The following is a 16,598-nucleotide window of genomic DNA, read 5'->3' as shown; positions in this document are numbered from 1 at the left end:
AATTCTTAACCCGAGTTACCACTGTATATCGGCATTTGCACTGAAGCTGCAACTTCCTGGCCACTGGAAATTCGCAAACCCCAAAATCTCTGCTTCCTGAGATTTCACAAAGCATTGCACTGCTTATATTCAACAGTTGGGAGCCTGATTATAAAAGCAAACAAAAAACCACAGAGAAAGAGACAGACAGACAGAAGGTAAGACTATCAAGTGGGGTATAAATTGTTGTCAATTGAATTAATAACGCATGCCTTTTTATTACATGGCGTATCTTGAATGAGTTAACCGATGCTGTACTGGCCCATCCTTGTCCCTCCCAGTAAATAACAAACAGTAGACTGGTGTGCTGCATCATAACCAGTGTGGTGTCCAAAGGGCATTCTGATTTTCAAAAGGTTTTTGATCCCTTCCACCAGCTCTTATAAACACAAGCCCTATGCAAGTTCATGCCTCTTACAGCATGGGTAGGCAAACTAAGGCCCAGGGGCCAGATCTTGCCCAATTGCCTTCTAAATCTGGTCCAGGAATCAGCATGTTTTTACATGAGTAGAATGCGTCATTTTATTTAAAATGCATCTCTGGGTTATTTGTGGGGCCTGCCTGGTGTTTTTACATGAGTAGAATGTGTGCTTTTATTTAAAATGCATCTCTGGGTTATTTGTGGGGCATAGGAATTCGTTCATTTTTATTTTTTTTCAAAATACAGTCTGCCACCCCACCCCACAAGGTCTGAGGGACAGTGGACCAGCCCCCTGCTGAAAAGGTTTGCTGACCCTTGCCTTACGGTGCAATCCTACACATTTAACTCAGAACGTAAGTCCCCATTACGTTCAGTGGCGCTTATTCCCAGGCATGCATGCACTCCATACCATACATGGTAAGCTTGGGGGTGGGAGTGGGGGAATAGCTTAGTTGCAGGGCATATACTTTGCGTGGAGAAGTTTTCAGGTTCAACCCTGGCATATCCAGGCAGAGTTTGAAAAGAGCCCTGCCAGCAACCCTGGAGAGCCACGGCCAGTCAATGCATGTGGACAACACGAGCTGTGTTTGCATGTCACAGCTTACTGTACTCCTCTGATATCAGCAAGCCAAGATCCCTGACTTAGCATTATACCCATACTGTGGCTTGTTTTGCTCGAGACAAAAACACAGAAACCCCAAAACAACAAAAATGGTATCGAAAATTATTTAGAAGCAGACAAAACAAGACTGCATGCAAAACAAACATATATTGTTTCTTATGCTCTTGCGGAGTATTCTCCTTTGTTTTGGTTGCTTTTACTCCAAACACATTATGATGTGAAGATTAAGGTTTGTTCTTGGCTCACCCATCATGGTTTGTTTGGAGAAAAACAAACCATGATCGCGGGTGAGTGGCAAACTAGGTGAGTGGCAAACTAGGTGCTCCATGCTCATGGTAAACCATGGTTCACTGCAATGTGTTGACTAGGTTATGGAGTCAATCTTCTGACAAAGTACCTTAGTATGTTACAGGCACCATCTTCGAAGAGGCAGTCCTTATTGTGTGAGAATCATAGAACTGAAGGGGTGGAAGGGAAGGATTCGAGAACCCACAGTTTTCCTATGTACATGTACCGTACTTGTATTTTTAAACAAAACAAAGCAGTGACCTCCTAGTCAACACTTTTTCTTTTGCTTGCCATGATCAGTTTCCTTCTCCATCCTGGTGAGCATGCAGATCATTAACCTGCCAATCACATTGCATTTCTGAGGTGCTTGGAGCACCCCAGCCTCCAAGTGTAGGACAACTGCAGAAATGATCTTCTGAGTCCTTCCCCATGCCACACCCCTTTTTAAAGAAACACCAACATATCTGACTTCCGACCCATAAGAGATTCAGCAATGCCTGCTCAGTTTCTTCCATACCATTATATCCCTCAAGCCTCAACAGTTGCGCTCAGTGGCTATTCACTATGAACATTTACTGTGGTGGCACCCTGCCTACAGGAGGCATGTCCCCTTAATGTTAACTGTGAGGGATAAGGAAACACAAATATACTCGAAGCTGTTCATGCATGTTTACCTTTAATTTTTAAAGCGTATTCAAGTCTTTAGCCCTCTTAGTTATGAAGATATAATCAAAAGCAGGCAGGCAGTGTTCTGTCACGAACCAATACAAATTAATAACTTCAGATACCGTACATAGCTATACAGTTATCCTCCTCCTCTTTAGGACCCTTCATCACAAAACCTCAGGCTGCAGGCCTACCGAAATCCTTTGCTATCAACAGCAAGATCTTAGATGACTCTGTACTGAAGTCAGAGCAGGAGGATTGTCCAGAGGGAGGAGGTTAGCAATCTTACTTGCGCAATATCCTTATTGCATAAGATAACGGGTTGTTAAATCATGCTCGCAACCCTGAGAGATAGATCACTGCTAATCCTGTTTTCACAGACAGGAAACAAAAGATGGAGAAAGGCCTCACAATTAATTCGGGGCAGTGGAGGAGTCAAAATCCAATGCTCTTTCAGTTCCCAGGTGTGTATATATGTATCTCTCTCTGCATCCAACCCAGCCAAGATAACAAGATGCACATGGAAAAACAGAATGTCAGTCCATGGCATCGCCAGGTGGAGTTGAGAAAGGCTTGTGGCTGAATCACTGAAAAGCCACGGCCCACTCAGATATAAGGGGACTGGTCCTATAAACTCAAGCTGGCTCTTCATATTCCCCACATGCTATAGCAATAGGTCACAGACTGCGTATCACTGCAGCCGTTTGGATATTTCGAGGCAGGTCAAGAGCAAGGCCTGTATTTACCAGCACGTTAATTTAAAACCTAGGCTTTTAAAATAGCCCTGCGTTATTTATAGCTCTCTGAGACCACTCTACCCCCTCCCTCATGTGCTTTTGGACTTTATTTTGGACTTGACGTCAAATAAGCTATTTATATAGGCATGATGGGACGAGAGAAGACAGGAGCCCTTTCGTCCCCACACCCCTCTTTGCATGCTTGGCCTTTGGTTCACGTCAAGGGAGAGGGTCACTATACAAGGAAAGGCGATATTCCACATGGCTGCCCTCCTCACCTTGAGGCCTTGATTTTTACCTCAGGAGGGGCAGTCAAGACACCACGGGGCTTCCTGTCTTAAACCACCCCTGCCTAGCCAAAAGCAGATGGACAAACATACAATTTTTTGCTCTACTACCATGTAATTGTGCAAAAGGAAAATGGTGTTTGAAAAGGCAGCTACCGAGGCTGCAAACCTTGATATCACCGCCCCCAAGCCCTGAAAAACTTTGAAATGACCTTTCAGGAGAATATATTTTCATGGGGCAAATGTTCTGTTGTTGCTGGATCCAGATATCTTCCCCCACAGAGGAAGGCTTTTGTTATGAGGGAATAACACCTCCTCAACCGTACGCCCGCAATATTTTGTCTATGTAACTCAAGGATGAGGCATTTTTCCCTCAAGCTAATACATCTGTTACATTTGCAGTGTGCTGTTTCAGGAGTGTAGATAAAATATATTGCTATCAAACAGCAAAACATGTTTTTGTAAAGTTTTATGTTTAAAGAAGTTTTTAGAAGCGTAAGCATTTCTTCTCTCTCTTTTTTTTCAAAGGAGAGACACACAAAAATATGTCTACCACAGTCAAAACTCCTGTCCATTACATGGGGACATGATAACGGTGATTCTAACATAGGATTTACTCAATAACAACTCCCCCCCCCCAAATAAACCTCAAAAGATTTACTCTAACAAGGAAAAATGATTGCAGCGGATGGAAAAGTAAATGCTACAGACATTTCAGATCCAGAGGTTTGTGGTTAGGAGCTCCTTTTCCGCTGTAAACTATAGAACAGCGTGGCTTTTACGTTACTTTGGAGAACAAGGAAATTTTGCCTACTTAATTTTTCTGAACAGCTGCAAGGTATTTGGTGACATACAGTTGTTTATCCATTTTGCCAAGCTCTAGTGGTGGCAAGCCTGTAACATTACCTAGCATTGATTAAAACCCAAAGCTGAGCCTGGCTATCTAAGATGAAATCTAGAACTGATTAATACCCAAAGATGAACCTTGCCTAAATAATCTAACCCTTAATCACCTTAATGCAGGGGTCAGCAACCTTTTTCAGCAGGGGGCCGGTCCACCGTCTCTCAGACCATGTGGGGGGCCGGACTATATTTTTTGGGGGAGAAATGAACGAATTGCTATGCCCCACAAATAACCCAGAGATGCATTTTAAATAAAAGCACACATTCTCCTCATGTAAAAACACGCTGATTCCTGAACCGTCCGCGGGCCGGACTGAGAAGGCAATTGGGCCGCATCCGGCCCATGGGCCTTAGGTTGCCTACCCTTGCCTTAATGTGTCACCCGTTCCACAGAATTTTACAGCCTGATCCTAGGATCCAGCAAGGTAATGTAAAAGGTAATGGACCCCTGGACGGTTAAGTCCAGTCAAAGTTGACAATGGGGTTGCGTCGCTCATCTCACTTTCAGGCCGAGGGAGCTGGCGTTTGTCCACAGACAGCTTTCCAGGTCATGTGGCCATCATGACTAAACCGCTTCTGGCACAATGGAACACCGTGACGGAAACCAGAGCGCACGGAAATGCCGTTTACCTTCCCACCACAGCAGTACCTATTTATCTACTTGCACTGGTGTGCTTTCGAAGTGCTAGGTTGGCAGGAGCTGGGACAGAGCAACGGGAGTTCACCCCATCACGGGGATTCGAACCACCGACCTTCCAATCAGCAAGCCCAAGAGGCCCAGTGGTTTAGACCACAGCGCCACCCACGTCCCGATCCAGCAAGACAGTCACATGGATACCAGTGAGGTCAGCATCCTACACTATGTAAGAATGCACGAAGAGGCCAATTGGATCGGGGCCAAGGCCTACCTTGTCCAGCATCCTGCTTCCCCCCAAGGGCCCGCAAGAAACCTCTAGGAAGCCGACAAACAATGTATGGCGACCCTTTTATGATGCTACTCCCCAACAGCTGATATTTAGTGGTATACTCCCGGGACCACACAGGTTCCATTTAACTATCATGACAAATAGCTACTGACTGGATGATCTATCACCTGTGAATTTGTCTAATCCTCTTTTTAAGCTACATTAGCTAGTAGCCATAATCAGTGCTGGTGAGACCCCAGCCACCCACTTCTTAACTTTGCCCAGAGACATTCTATGCATTTATGCAAATCTAAATCCTGTGCCTATACCCAGATTTCTCAAAAGCACCTAGCAACACCCCTGATGCACTACATAAAAATAGATTTTCTCCTGAATCTACTACCCATCGGTTTCACTAACTACACATAAGACTGCAACCTACATGCATTTAACTTGTGCACATTCAGCTTTATGAGCATGGCAAAATAAATAAAATAAAAAGGGGGCAGAAAGGGGACGGGCATCCAGGGAAAGAGTCTTTTGCAATCCCACCCGCCATTGCACCCAACGTGTTTTGACTATACGCAGTTTTGGCTTTAGGCACGATCCCTGGAATGTACTGCCTGCGTAAGATGTGGGCTTACTGTAACCACGAATTCTAGCACTATGAGAAAGGGAGAAATGTTTAATCTACGCCAAGTGTAATTTTATACAATGACCTAGTTTGCACATCACATTAAACCATAATTATTAGTGGCAATAATTATGGTTTAATGGACTATGCTGAATCAGAAAAGTTAACAGTTAAAATAAGAGAACTTCACAATGATTGCTTTATGGAAGAATGGAAGTCCTTTTTGGACTATTTAAAGAAATATTATGATGAATTCGCAATTTGAACTATGAGCGACAGAAGATATTAGAGATTATTGTACCATTGACAGCAAGCGGGAGGGGAAAAAAACCCAATGGAAAATTGGATGGGAAGTCAACAAAACCAAACAAAAATCTATTATGTATTGGAATGTTTATGTGAAATTTCTGGAAATTTAATAAAATATATCTAAAACATAAACCATAAAACATAAATTGAAGTTGCAGGTGCTTTGCCCCTACCCCACTCCTGCTGCCCCGGACAAACAAGTAATGGTCTAGTTTGTCATGTCTTCCAGGCCCACAAATCATGAGCTTAAGATCAGAAAACATGGCAAGCCATATTATGGTTTGTTTCCCAGCAGGAGTAAGGAAGGAGCAGAACACACACAATTTCAGCGGTATTTTTAACTATGGTTTAATGTGATGTGCGAAGCAGGCCAGTGACTCAACTATACCTCGGTGCAAAGCAACAACTCGCATAGCCCATAGCAACATCACACAACACCACTAATCACAAGATTGTAAGTGAAGAACTCTCTTAGCAAATGCAAACACAAAGCACCTGTCAACTGGCAGCAACATTACTCAGCCTATTTTTCTCCCCAGAAATTTGACCAAAAGAGTTTGGAAACATAGGGAACAGTAGTCCTTAGCCCTGATGCCCTAAACCAGTGGTTAGGAAGGCTATATGGGAAGAAACAGAGACAAGGTTCCAGCTCTGCTTTTATTAAACAGATCCAAAGCCCCACTTCAGCTATTCTTAATATTTTCATAATGCTGCTATATGCTGTAAGCTCCAAGTCCAAAGGCAATATATGTATTTGAATCCTGCTGTAAAGCAAAACAACAATAGGAGGGGGCTACTTCCTTCAGAGGAATCACCTTGCCAACAAATGTCTGTATAGTGAAAGCTATGGTTTTCCCAGTAGTGATGTACAGAAGTAAGAGCTGGACCATAAAGAAGGCTGATCGCTGAAGAATTGATGCTTTTGAATTATGGTGCTGGAGGAGACTCTTGAGAGTCCCATGGACTGCAAGAAGATCAAATCTCTCCATTCTTAAGGAAATCAGCCCTGAGTGCTCACTGGAAGGATAGATCCTGAAGCTGAGGCTCCAATACTTTGGCCACCTCATGAGAAGAGAAGACTCCCTGGAAAAGACCCTGATGTTGGGAAAGATGGAGGGCACAAGGAGAAGGGGATGACAGAGGACGAGATGGTTGGATAGTGTTCTCAAAGCTGCCAGCATGAGTTTGACCAAACTGCGGGAAGCAGTGGAAGACAGAAGTGCCTGGCGTGCTCTGGTCCATGGGGGTCACAAAGAGTCGGACACGACTAAGCGACTAAACAACAACTTCCTTCATGTCCTGGTTGGACATTGTAGGAAACAGAATGCTAGGCTAGGTCAAAGCTGTCAACGTTTCCCTTTTTTTAAGGGAAATTCCCTTATTCCGAATAGGATTCCTTGCAAGAAGAAGGGAAAGTTGACAGCTATGAGCTAGGTGGACCTTTGGTCTGATCCTGCATAGCTCTTCTTATGTTCTTAAGTGACATACAAGCATTTGCATCATGCAGATAACTATTTTGCAAGAAAAAGACCTTGTGCTTGTGTGGGGATAGCATATAGACTATACAATACTAAGGCCAAAGGAGTCTGCCATGGTGCAGTAGCCCAGTAGGTTAAGAGGCTTACAATAAAAACCAGCAATATCAAGTTCCAGTTCCTGAGAGATATTATCGTTACTTCTCCTCTGTTCTTACCCATATACAGGGGCTGAAGTGCTGCACAACGCCATCTTTTTCCTTTGCCTCAGGCAGCAAAATATATTGGGCCAGTCTGGACCACCAACTCACTTGCTAGAGGCAGCGAGTGGGCAACCAACCAGTTGCTGCTCCTCACAGCCACCACTGTTCAACTGCTCACCTCCTTTAGGCCAGAGGGAGAGGGAAAGCAGTGAGCAGGAAGAGATGCTGCAGACCTATGGGACTCACAGAGGTCCCCTGCTAGGGTGTGGGGCTTAGCAGGTGACAGACTGCGCTCACCCTGGCTCCTGAGATGTTTGCACCCCCTGATCATCTCTTTTCTGCCCTACCCAAGTCATCTCACCCACCCTGATCTAGTGTCTCAGTTACCTTCTGTGGATGCTTTGCCACATTCCTATCCTCCTTCCATTGTCTTTGGGTGTCTTGCTAAAATATGCTGGTGACTGCTGTGAAGATGAATGAGGGGGGTGGGGTAGCTAACAAACTACAGTTCCCATGATTCTTTGGGGGAAGCCAGGACTGCTTAAAGCGGTATCATACTACAGTCGTACGTTGGATCCTGAACGCCTTGCGAGTCAAACGTTTTGGCTCCCAAACGCCGCAAACCTGGAAGTGAGAATTCCGGCTTGCAAACGTTCTTTGGAAACCGAACGTCCAACGTGACTTCCACAGCTTCCGACTGGCTACAGGAGCTTCCTGCAGCCAATCGGAAGCCGCATTTTGGTTTCTGAATGTTTTGGAAGTTGAATGGACTTCCGGAACAGATTCTGTTCCACTTCCGAGGTACCGCTGTACTTTAAAGGTATAGTGAATATGTTTCCAAACTTGGGTCCCTCCTCTCCCCTGCTGCTATAGCTATAAATTGCTTAAGTGTGGGGCTGACAAGGAAAGACTCGCTCCAATAAAATAGATAGCATTAGTGGACAGACCGATTTTACAGTTGCAATGCATTATTTGTGTCACAAGTTCACCCAATTGATTTTGGATGCAGTCAGAGCACATTTCCCGTATGGGCATAATTAATTTCATTCAGACTGGGCCTTGAGGCTGCACATAAGCTTTTCAGGGTAGGAACAAGTACATCCTCTTTGTATGGAGGGCCAGCCAGCATTGTGGTCAACAAGAGACATTTAATTTGGACGTCCACATTGCTCATCCTTTGAGGAGATCTCAAAGGACAGATGGGAAAAGTGATTACTAAAGACTTCTCTCATCCCAGAAGGAAAAATGGAGGAATTGTTTCCAAAATGAGTGGTGCCAGTACTTGAAGCCTGCCTAGAATTCAGATCCTCTGCCAGGATAGCCTGTACTGCCCCCTAGTTCCCAGTCTGGGGAGTGCTAGTTGTGGGAGAAAGGCACTTTGCACGGTTGCAGAGGCACATTTTATCATTATAGCAATTGTTGCTTTATGTGTTCTAGGGGTTAGTCCTGGCCCTTAAAAGCCAGTTTCAGCTCGGTATCACATATAATCCCGCAACTGGGGAGAAAGTTTGGTGACTCTCCATAAAAAGGGAACAGCCAACATTCCAAGACTGCCTGAAAAATATATCCTTTGACCTAGAAGCTCAGACTTCTATCCCTGACTTTGTAAGGGATGCTAATTGTTCTAATGCTGCACTCTGAACATGCACAAAGGTATACTTTAGTAAAACCTCACATGGAGAGGCTTGAGCCCTGAGTATTAAAAACAAGTTCCCAAAATTATCCTGTGATTTAATTTAATCCCTACATCTGGGTTATAGAAGTATACAGAGTTTGAGAAACAGCCTGGCTTACCTAACACACTTTTTTTTCCTTAGCTGAATTTCTGTAGGCAAAGCATGCAACTCTGCTAACTGTGTTATGGCTTCCCCTCAGCAGAAAGGAATGTGCTCTGCGCATGCTCAGAGGCACTCTGCCAAAAACACAATATATACCTTAAGATTTAAGAGCAAAAACTATTAAGCTGGAAATCCTCAGCTCAAACCACAGCTCATCTAAGCACCTTCTCTTATCTTTCAGCACGCCTCCTTTCCCCCAGTCTGTAATATATGATAATAACACTGGTCCTCCTTACAGGAGCATTGCAAGGGTTATTAAGATAAATATATGCAAAATATTCTAAGCACTGAGGCATGGGGGAAGCACTACAGAAATATTAGGCGCATTACTATCACTTGTTGGAGAGCCTCCCTTAATGTTAATTAGGTTCAGAGCCTGCATGCACCACCAGCAGAAAACTGTTCTATAACTATGAAAACAGGCAACTTCCAATTTCAGGCTGCTCCTAGTAGCCACTTTTCAACAGCAGAAAAATACAGGCCTGGACAACCCGTTTTAACACCAGTGCTGAGCAACCCCCCTTGTTTGTTACATAAGAGAGCAAGCAAGCGTCAGGGGGACATGGTAGAGAAAGAAAGAAAGAAAGAAAGAAAATAAATAATAGGGCTCCGCAGCAGTGACAAAAAAAGTGGCATTCCCGTTGATGCAGCTTTCACAAGGCAGGAAAGGGGCTTACTCTCAGCTAGGCCAGAAGTAGACATAAATGTGGCGTTGCTATGGAGACCGTCAAGACTGCCATCTTGCACCTCCCGGCATTTGTTGATAGCTTTTTAATATGGCCTTTACAAAGCTGATTCAAAGAGAAAGTCGGCGTGCAGCGCCTATGCTACACGTCATGCCAAAGGAGTTGTACTTCGTTCATTTTTGTAACGTTCTTAAGCAGCACAGGAGACACAACTTGTTCTTCCCCTCTCCCCCGTTTTGTTCTCCTAGGCTAGGATGAGAGAGGCAGGGACCGCCCCAACGTCTGCCCAGTGATGTTTGTGTCTCCTTGATTCTAGTCCAACGTCTTAACCGCTACCCCACACTGGTCGAGCCACAACCCACCTCCTCACATTTGTGAGAAGACTGCCAGGAAGTCTTCTGAGTTGCAGCTCCATCTCTGGATATTAAACTCATAATAGGGCCACTAAAGCGATTTGTTTAATGGAAGACCCTTAATATGAAAAGGATGCATGGATTCTTCCACAAAATGATTTTTATATATATATAGGCATTTTTGCATAATATGGATCACACGTGTTGGAATTGTCTTGCGGCGTTAATGTGGAAATCAAAAGCAAGATAAGTAGGGAGTATGCAAATCTGAGCTGAAAGCAGTCTTGACACATCAGCAGAATATGTGTGACCGGGGCTGAAATGACCCAGAAAGCATTATATAATGCTCCAGCCAATCAGACCAAGACAGGGAAGTTCTATCATTTTGGGGATTTTTCTCTGCTAGCTGAGCAGCCGAGACCTGGTCCCATAGGGCTCAGTAACACATCTTTATATCTCTGAGGATGTCCAAGTTCCCCAACTATAAAATGGAATGTTGTTAACAAATCCAGACCATTATCACCACACTCACTAATGACAGCACCGAAGAAGCCAGTTTTTATATTGCAATTTTTAGCAGAAATTTCATCATTTCCCCCCCCAAATGTTTCCTTCATGTGAGTTTGGAACTTGCTTTAAAAAATATTTTTCAGCAGGTTATTGTTATTAGGTATGTATTATGTTTTATAATTGTACCCAGTATGAGCAAGTAATAACTTAGGTTATGAGGTTCTGTATTTTACAGGTGTCATCAAGTTCATTCCTGGGATGATATTGCATATAATTTGACACTGCTGCTTAGTATATATATTAGGTACTATTACTTATTTATGGTATTTTGCAAGATTTATACATCACATGATTGTAGGAAAAAACCTGACTATTATTATGAAATACCCCTAGTGCAACCAAGGGGGCTGGAGGAGGTAGTTTAGATTGAAATGGCTTCTTTCAGCACTTTGAATCCAAAATTGCTTCCTCTACAGGGGAAAAATGCTCCGTTTAAAAACGTTCTTAAACACAGAGTTTCTTCGTCTCCAGAGCAAGCATCTTCGAAGGCACATTCCCAGTGGGCGCTGAAAGCATGTATTCAAAGGAGGCTGATTTAACTGCCAATCAGCTGATCAGCCATTAGAGCAACCTCTTCTAAACTTTGGCAGGTATCATTCACCCAACATCATTATTACATCAGGTGACCTACAGGTCCTGCCCACTTGTCCAAGCTGGCATGCAGGGGTGGTAGATTTTGGGATTCTGCCCACCATCTACATCAGGGTTTCCCAAACTTGGGTCTTAAGCTAGTTTGGGACTACAATTCCCATCATCCCTGACACTGGTCCTGCTAGCTGGGGATGATGGGAGTTGTAGTCCCAAACCAGCTTGAGACCCAAGTTTGGAAAACCCTGATCTAGATCCAGTTCTCCCTTGATTTACAAGATCAGCTGGGATTAGTCTACCATTATACCTCGGGTTACAGACGCTTCAGGTTGCGTTTTTTTCGGGTTGCGAACCGCCGAAACCTGGAAGTACCAGAACGGGTTACTTCCAGGTTTCGGTGGTCGCTCATGTGCAGAAGCGCTAAATCGCACTTTGCGCATGCACTGAAGCGCCGAATCGCAACCCGCGAGTGCACAGACGCGCAAATGCTGTGGGTTGCGAACATGCATCCCGCACGGATCACGTTCGCAACCTGAGCGTCCACTGTATTATAAAAGTAACTGCAAAAGCAATTCTCACATAATGATGAGTCAGACTTCCTGGCTTTTTGCGGTTTATCAGGAGCAAGCAAGTGTAGTAGTGTGTGCCAACTGACCACTCTTCCCCTGGTGCACGTGAGATAAACTTGGAAGCCTTGGCTACCCATTATGTCCAAACCAAGAATTATGGTTTGTTGCTCTCTAGCATGCTAACAACAAACCATGGCTTCAGTTTACTTTGAAGATTGCAGCTTATTGGGAAGCAACAGAACAACAAAATCCTTGGTTCAGAAGTTAACGGGAAGCCAAAGCTCCCTGGTTTGCTCATCTCATTCGTGTCAGGGGAGGAGAGAAGCAGGAACAGTTGGTCAGGGGCACAAGCATGTTGCTTGTTGCTCATAACAGCATGATAAACCAGAAAATCTAGCTTATGAACATGTCCAATGATACTGCGAATTTGACCAATGTCTTGCCTTTTACTGGGAGTTCTCCTAACTTCCTACCGTATTCACAATTGCCTTGATTGTTGAAATTGCTTCTGCATTTGGGTCTGGCAGCCTGTCTACATGGGTCCCTGAAGCTGGGCAGACCAGACAGACAGTTAGGCTCTATTCTCTGCTGGCTATAAATGCCTCTGCTCCATCATGGCTATAAATGCATTTGCTCCATGATGGGTGGACTCGTCGTTCAAGAGCTTAAGATCTGCCTTGTTGGATAAAACCATTTTGTTTCCAGTAAATGACTGGTCAGCTGTTTGTAGGAAGTTGAACAAAGCAGGCATGAGGAGGGAAAAAGCAGTTTCCCCTCCCAAGAGAAACTTTGTCAGAGGCATGCACATCCCTCTGAATATGAAGGATCCGTTTAGCTATTATGACTACAGGACCTTGATGAATGAGCCAATCATGAATGTGCCACTCTAATCCTTTTCAAAATTAATTAGACCGGAACTGTATACAGTATTCTAAATACGGCTGCATTTTGATGCTTGCCGTTTCATTTTCAAACTCTTCTCTATTCATCCTCAGCACAGGGAAGTTCAACGGCACTGTCACAGTGCACAGATAGTTTCAGCAAGTTTTCCAGCACAATCCTAAATGCTCCTTCATGGCTAGTTGCAAGCAGTTCAGAGTCAACCGGCTAATGTGCACTTAGGAAATTTTATTTAATTTTTGTTGTTGTTGTTCAGACACCAAAATGCAAAACAGATGAACCTAAAGAGGCTAACTCTGTATGGCTGCCTGGTGATTTAATTTAACTGCTGCACTGTCTCTTACAATTTTGTTGTGGTGTTCAACTTGTTTTTAAGATGTTGTAAGTCACCTTGAGCGCTATGTTTTTAGCAGAAAGGCAAAATATCAGTGTTTCTAATAACAGAAGCTCCCAGGGAAAGAGGCACTTTTGCTCATCTTTGCAAGGAGCTGAGAGGCGAAGACAACTATGTGCATGTATGTGTACTGCATTATATCATGATGTGCATGGCATCACAGGTTTAAATTTGTTACTATAACGTTATGCAAGTGTCCACTGGCAGGGGCTGCTCCAGATACATAGATAATGCATGCATTATACGTTGTACAGTGGTACCTTGGTTCTCAAATGCCTTGGTTCCCAAACACCGAAAACCCGGAAGCAAGTGTCCTGGTTTTCGAACGTTTTTCGGAAGCCAAACATCCAATGTGGCTATTGTTTCTGGGGCGCCTGCACCAATTAGAAGCTGCACCTTGGTTTTTGAATATTTCGGAAGACAAACGGACTTCCAGAACGGATAAGTTTTTGCTATTTATTTTGCGTTTTTGTTTTTGATGGTTTTTCGGTTCATTTGTTTTTATGACCGTGTGGAACCCAGTTCAGATACTGATTGACTGTGTGACTGCGGAAATGGATAAAATGGATAAAAGCCCCCCATCCAAACAATGAGTGCAGGTAAGAAAAAATAATAATTTCAATTTTTATCATCTACAATACTGTCTTATTTATTTTATAGTACCGTACATTGATTCTTGTTTTCATTTTATGGATCAATGGTCTCATTAGATAGTAAAACTCATGTTAAATTACTGTTTTAGGGGTTGTTTTTTAAAGTCTGGAACAGATTAATCCATTTTGCATTACTTTCTATGGGAAAGTGTGCCTTGGTTTTGGAACGCTTTGGTTTTGGAATGGACTTCCGGAACAGATTAAGTTTTAGAACCAAGGTACCACTGTAGTAGTGTTTCCTCTGGGACAAGACAAGATTTTAGTCGGTTCATAGCATTCTTTCTCCAACATTCTCTCTTCCCAACATTCCACCGCCATCTAGAATCACTGAAGGAGCATTCGCACAAGCAGCTTCCCAGTAGTTTATGACCAGTTATGCCCCTATTGCTGCTTGATACATACTTGACCAGCAAGGGATTGCTGTTACAATTACTCCTAGAAGAGACACACAAGCTAGTCACCAAGTAGAATATCGGTTGCACAACATATTTTGCAAGAACAGGACACCCACCATATTTGGCTGTTGCCTTAGAAGAGTTTGGATTTGAAGAAGAGTTTGGATTTGATATCCCGCTTTATCACTACCAGAAGGAGTCTCAAAGCGGCTAACATTCTCCTTTCCCTTCCTCCCCCACAACAAACACTCTGTGAGGTGAGTGGGGCTGAGAGACTTTAGAGAAGTGTGACTAGCCCAAGGTCACCCAGCAGCTGCATGTGGAGGAGCGGAGACGCGAACCCGGTTCCCCAGATTACGAGACTACTGCTTTTAACCACTACACCACACTGGCTCTCTCTTATGCTAAGAATGAAGTTCGCAGTGGCAGAATGGCAGTTGCCCCAGTGGGCTGCCACAACCAGATAGAACTCTGCAAGCCTAACTTTCTGTCCTCCAGATCAGAAATAGTTGAACAGAGTAGCCTTTCTGCCTTCCATATCATTGCACCCACCCCTGCTTATTGCGCAGGATTATTGGACAACCACTATTCAGAGCCTGGGGACAAAGCAGAGAGGAACTGCAGTAGCTACTCCTCACTGCAGTGGAAAGGCAGACAGCACAATGTCAGCAAAGCATGCTGCTGATGAATACCACTGCATAAAAAGACGGGTGCAGAAGCCCTTCTTAAGAAACAGAACCAAGATTGAGCATATGCAGATAGGGAGTTTGTAGCGGGACAAAGTAGCACATACGGCTGAGGTTTTCTCCCATTTCCAGGAATGTTGGGTCACCAGATGATTTCTCAGCGGCCTGGGTCAACATCCATGTCTGAATTGTGGGAAGTCTGTTTCCACCTCATTTCAAACCTTGCAAGATCAGGAATTTGGTGCCTGAGTTTGCTTTCTCTCCTCTTCTTGTAAGCTGCTGCAGGAGCATTTTTGGCAGAAGAGCAGGGTACAGTAGGCCAAAGTGCTCCATTTATTTCAAACGTGAGGGTGTCATACAGCGAAGAAGCCCTAAATACTGGCACTGGAGGCACCCCATGTCTTTAACATTCACTCTAAGCACAGTTGCAAAATCCCAGCAGGCAAATTCCATATTCCCCCCAAAAAGCTATGAAGGCAACAGCAGCACCACCACTGCCCCACTCCTCCCATAACCCCTTGCCTTGCCTACCTGACTCATTCTTGGAGTTCATGTTGTCTGCGTTGGTAAGTGGCTCCTCGACGAAAGGTCAGGAAAGAGGAGGAAACAGCTGTTTTAGAGAGCTGAGCTAGGCCTACAGGAGAGCGCTCACGTAGGGGGTGGGGGCTGACGGCGGAGCTGGTCAGATGCCGTCCTGCCAACACTGCTGGGACATCTCTTGTGGCAAATGGGCAAATCCGTCTAGGGAACCCTAGGGCAAAAAGCAAAGAACACCACACGTCAGTAAGAAGAGAAGGTGGCCAAGTAACAAGAGATGGCTGGCCAAGACCAAGCCATTTAGCATTATGAGCAGCCTATAGAATCGGCCTACTATGACATAGCCAATTTCTGTTCCAATCAGCATTGTGTTTAGGCAGAGAAGCGCTGGGAGATAAAGTTGGTGCTACCCCACTCCAAGCTGTTCTGCTGTGGACCCCCAATGCCACAGTCAGTGTCCCTCTTTTTACACCTGCCATGGGAACCACCATACAGTATGAGGAAACATCATACTTGAATTGTCCAAGAGACCATGAGTTCATTAACACTTTGATCACATGCTGCACTTGTGAACTTTGTAATCTCCAGGCTATCTGCTCTGCATATGCCTAAACTCTCTGTCATGAACTCACTAATCAGTTGAGGCCACTCCCTAGGGCAATCAATGAATCCATCTGCAGCTTACAGCTCTACCATCAACCATTTTCCAGAACGTGGATAATTATTGTCGCCTTGCCTTGCCCAACAGGTCGGAAGCTTGGCAAAATTAAAGCTAGAGGGTGAGGATGCAGAAGTCAAGGTACAGTGGTGCCTCGCAAGATGAAAAGAATCCGTTCCGTGAGTCTCTTCGTCTTGCAGTTTTTTCGTCTTGAGAAGCAACCCTATTAGCGGCTTAGCGGATTAGCGCTATTAGCGGCTAAGCGGCTATTAGCGGCTTAGG

The 16,598-nt window shown here is 44.3% G+C and overlaps 1 protein-coding gene across 3 annotated transcripts in view; it reads right to left on the bottom strand.

Annotated features, from left to right (window-relative positions):
• HDAC5 (histone deacetylase 5) overlaps nt 1-16,598 on the bottom strand; it is a 126,389-nt gene that overhangs the window by 97,950 nt on the left and 11,841 nt on the right. The window contains exon 2 of one of the 3 annotated variants that reach the window (XM_079949313.1): nt 15,653-15,872. The exons of 1 other annotated variant lie outside the window; for it this stretch is intronic. In XM_079949313.1, coding sequence (XP_079805439.1) covers nt 15,653-15,674 — 22 coding nt within the window. In that variant the 5' untranslated portion in view covers nt 15,675-15,872. Of the gene's footprint in view, nt 1-15,652; nt 15,966-16,598 lie in introns of those variants that run through there. One more of the 3 variants, XM_079949314.1, reaches the window with a different exon arrangement.

Source organism: Podarcis cretensis (genome assembly GCF_951804945.1).
Source record: "Podarcis cretensis genome assembly, chromosome: 13".
Lineage (NCBI taxonomy): Eukaryota > Metazoa > Chordata > Lepidosauria > Squamata > Lacertidae > Podarcis > Podarcis cretensis.
This window is presented reverse-complemented; position numbering and strand designations above follow the sequence as displayed.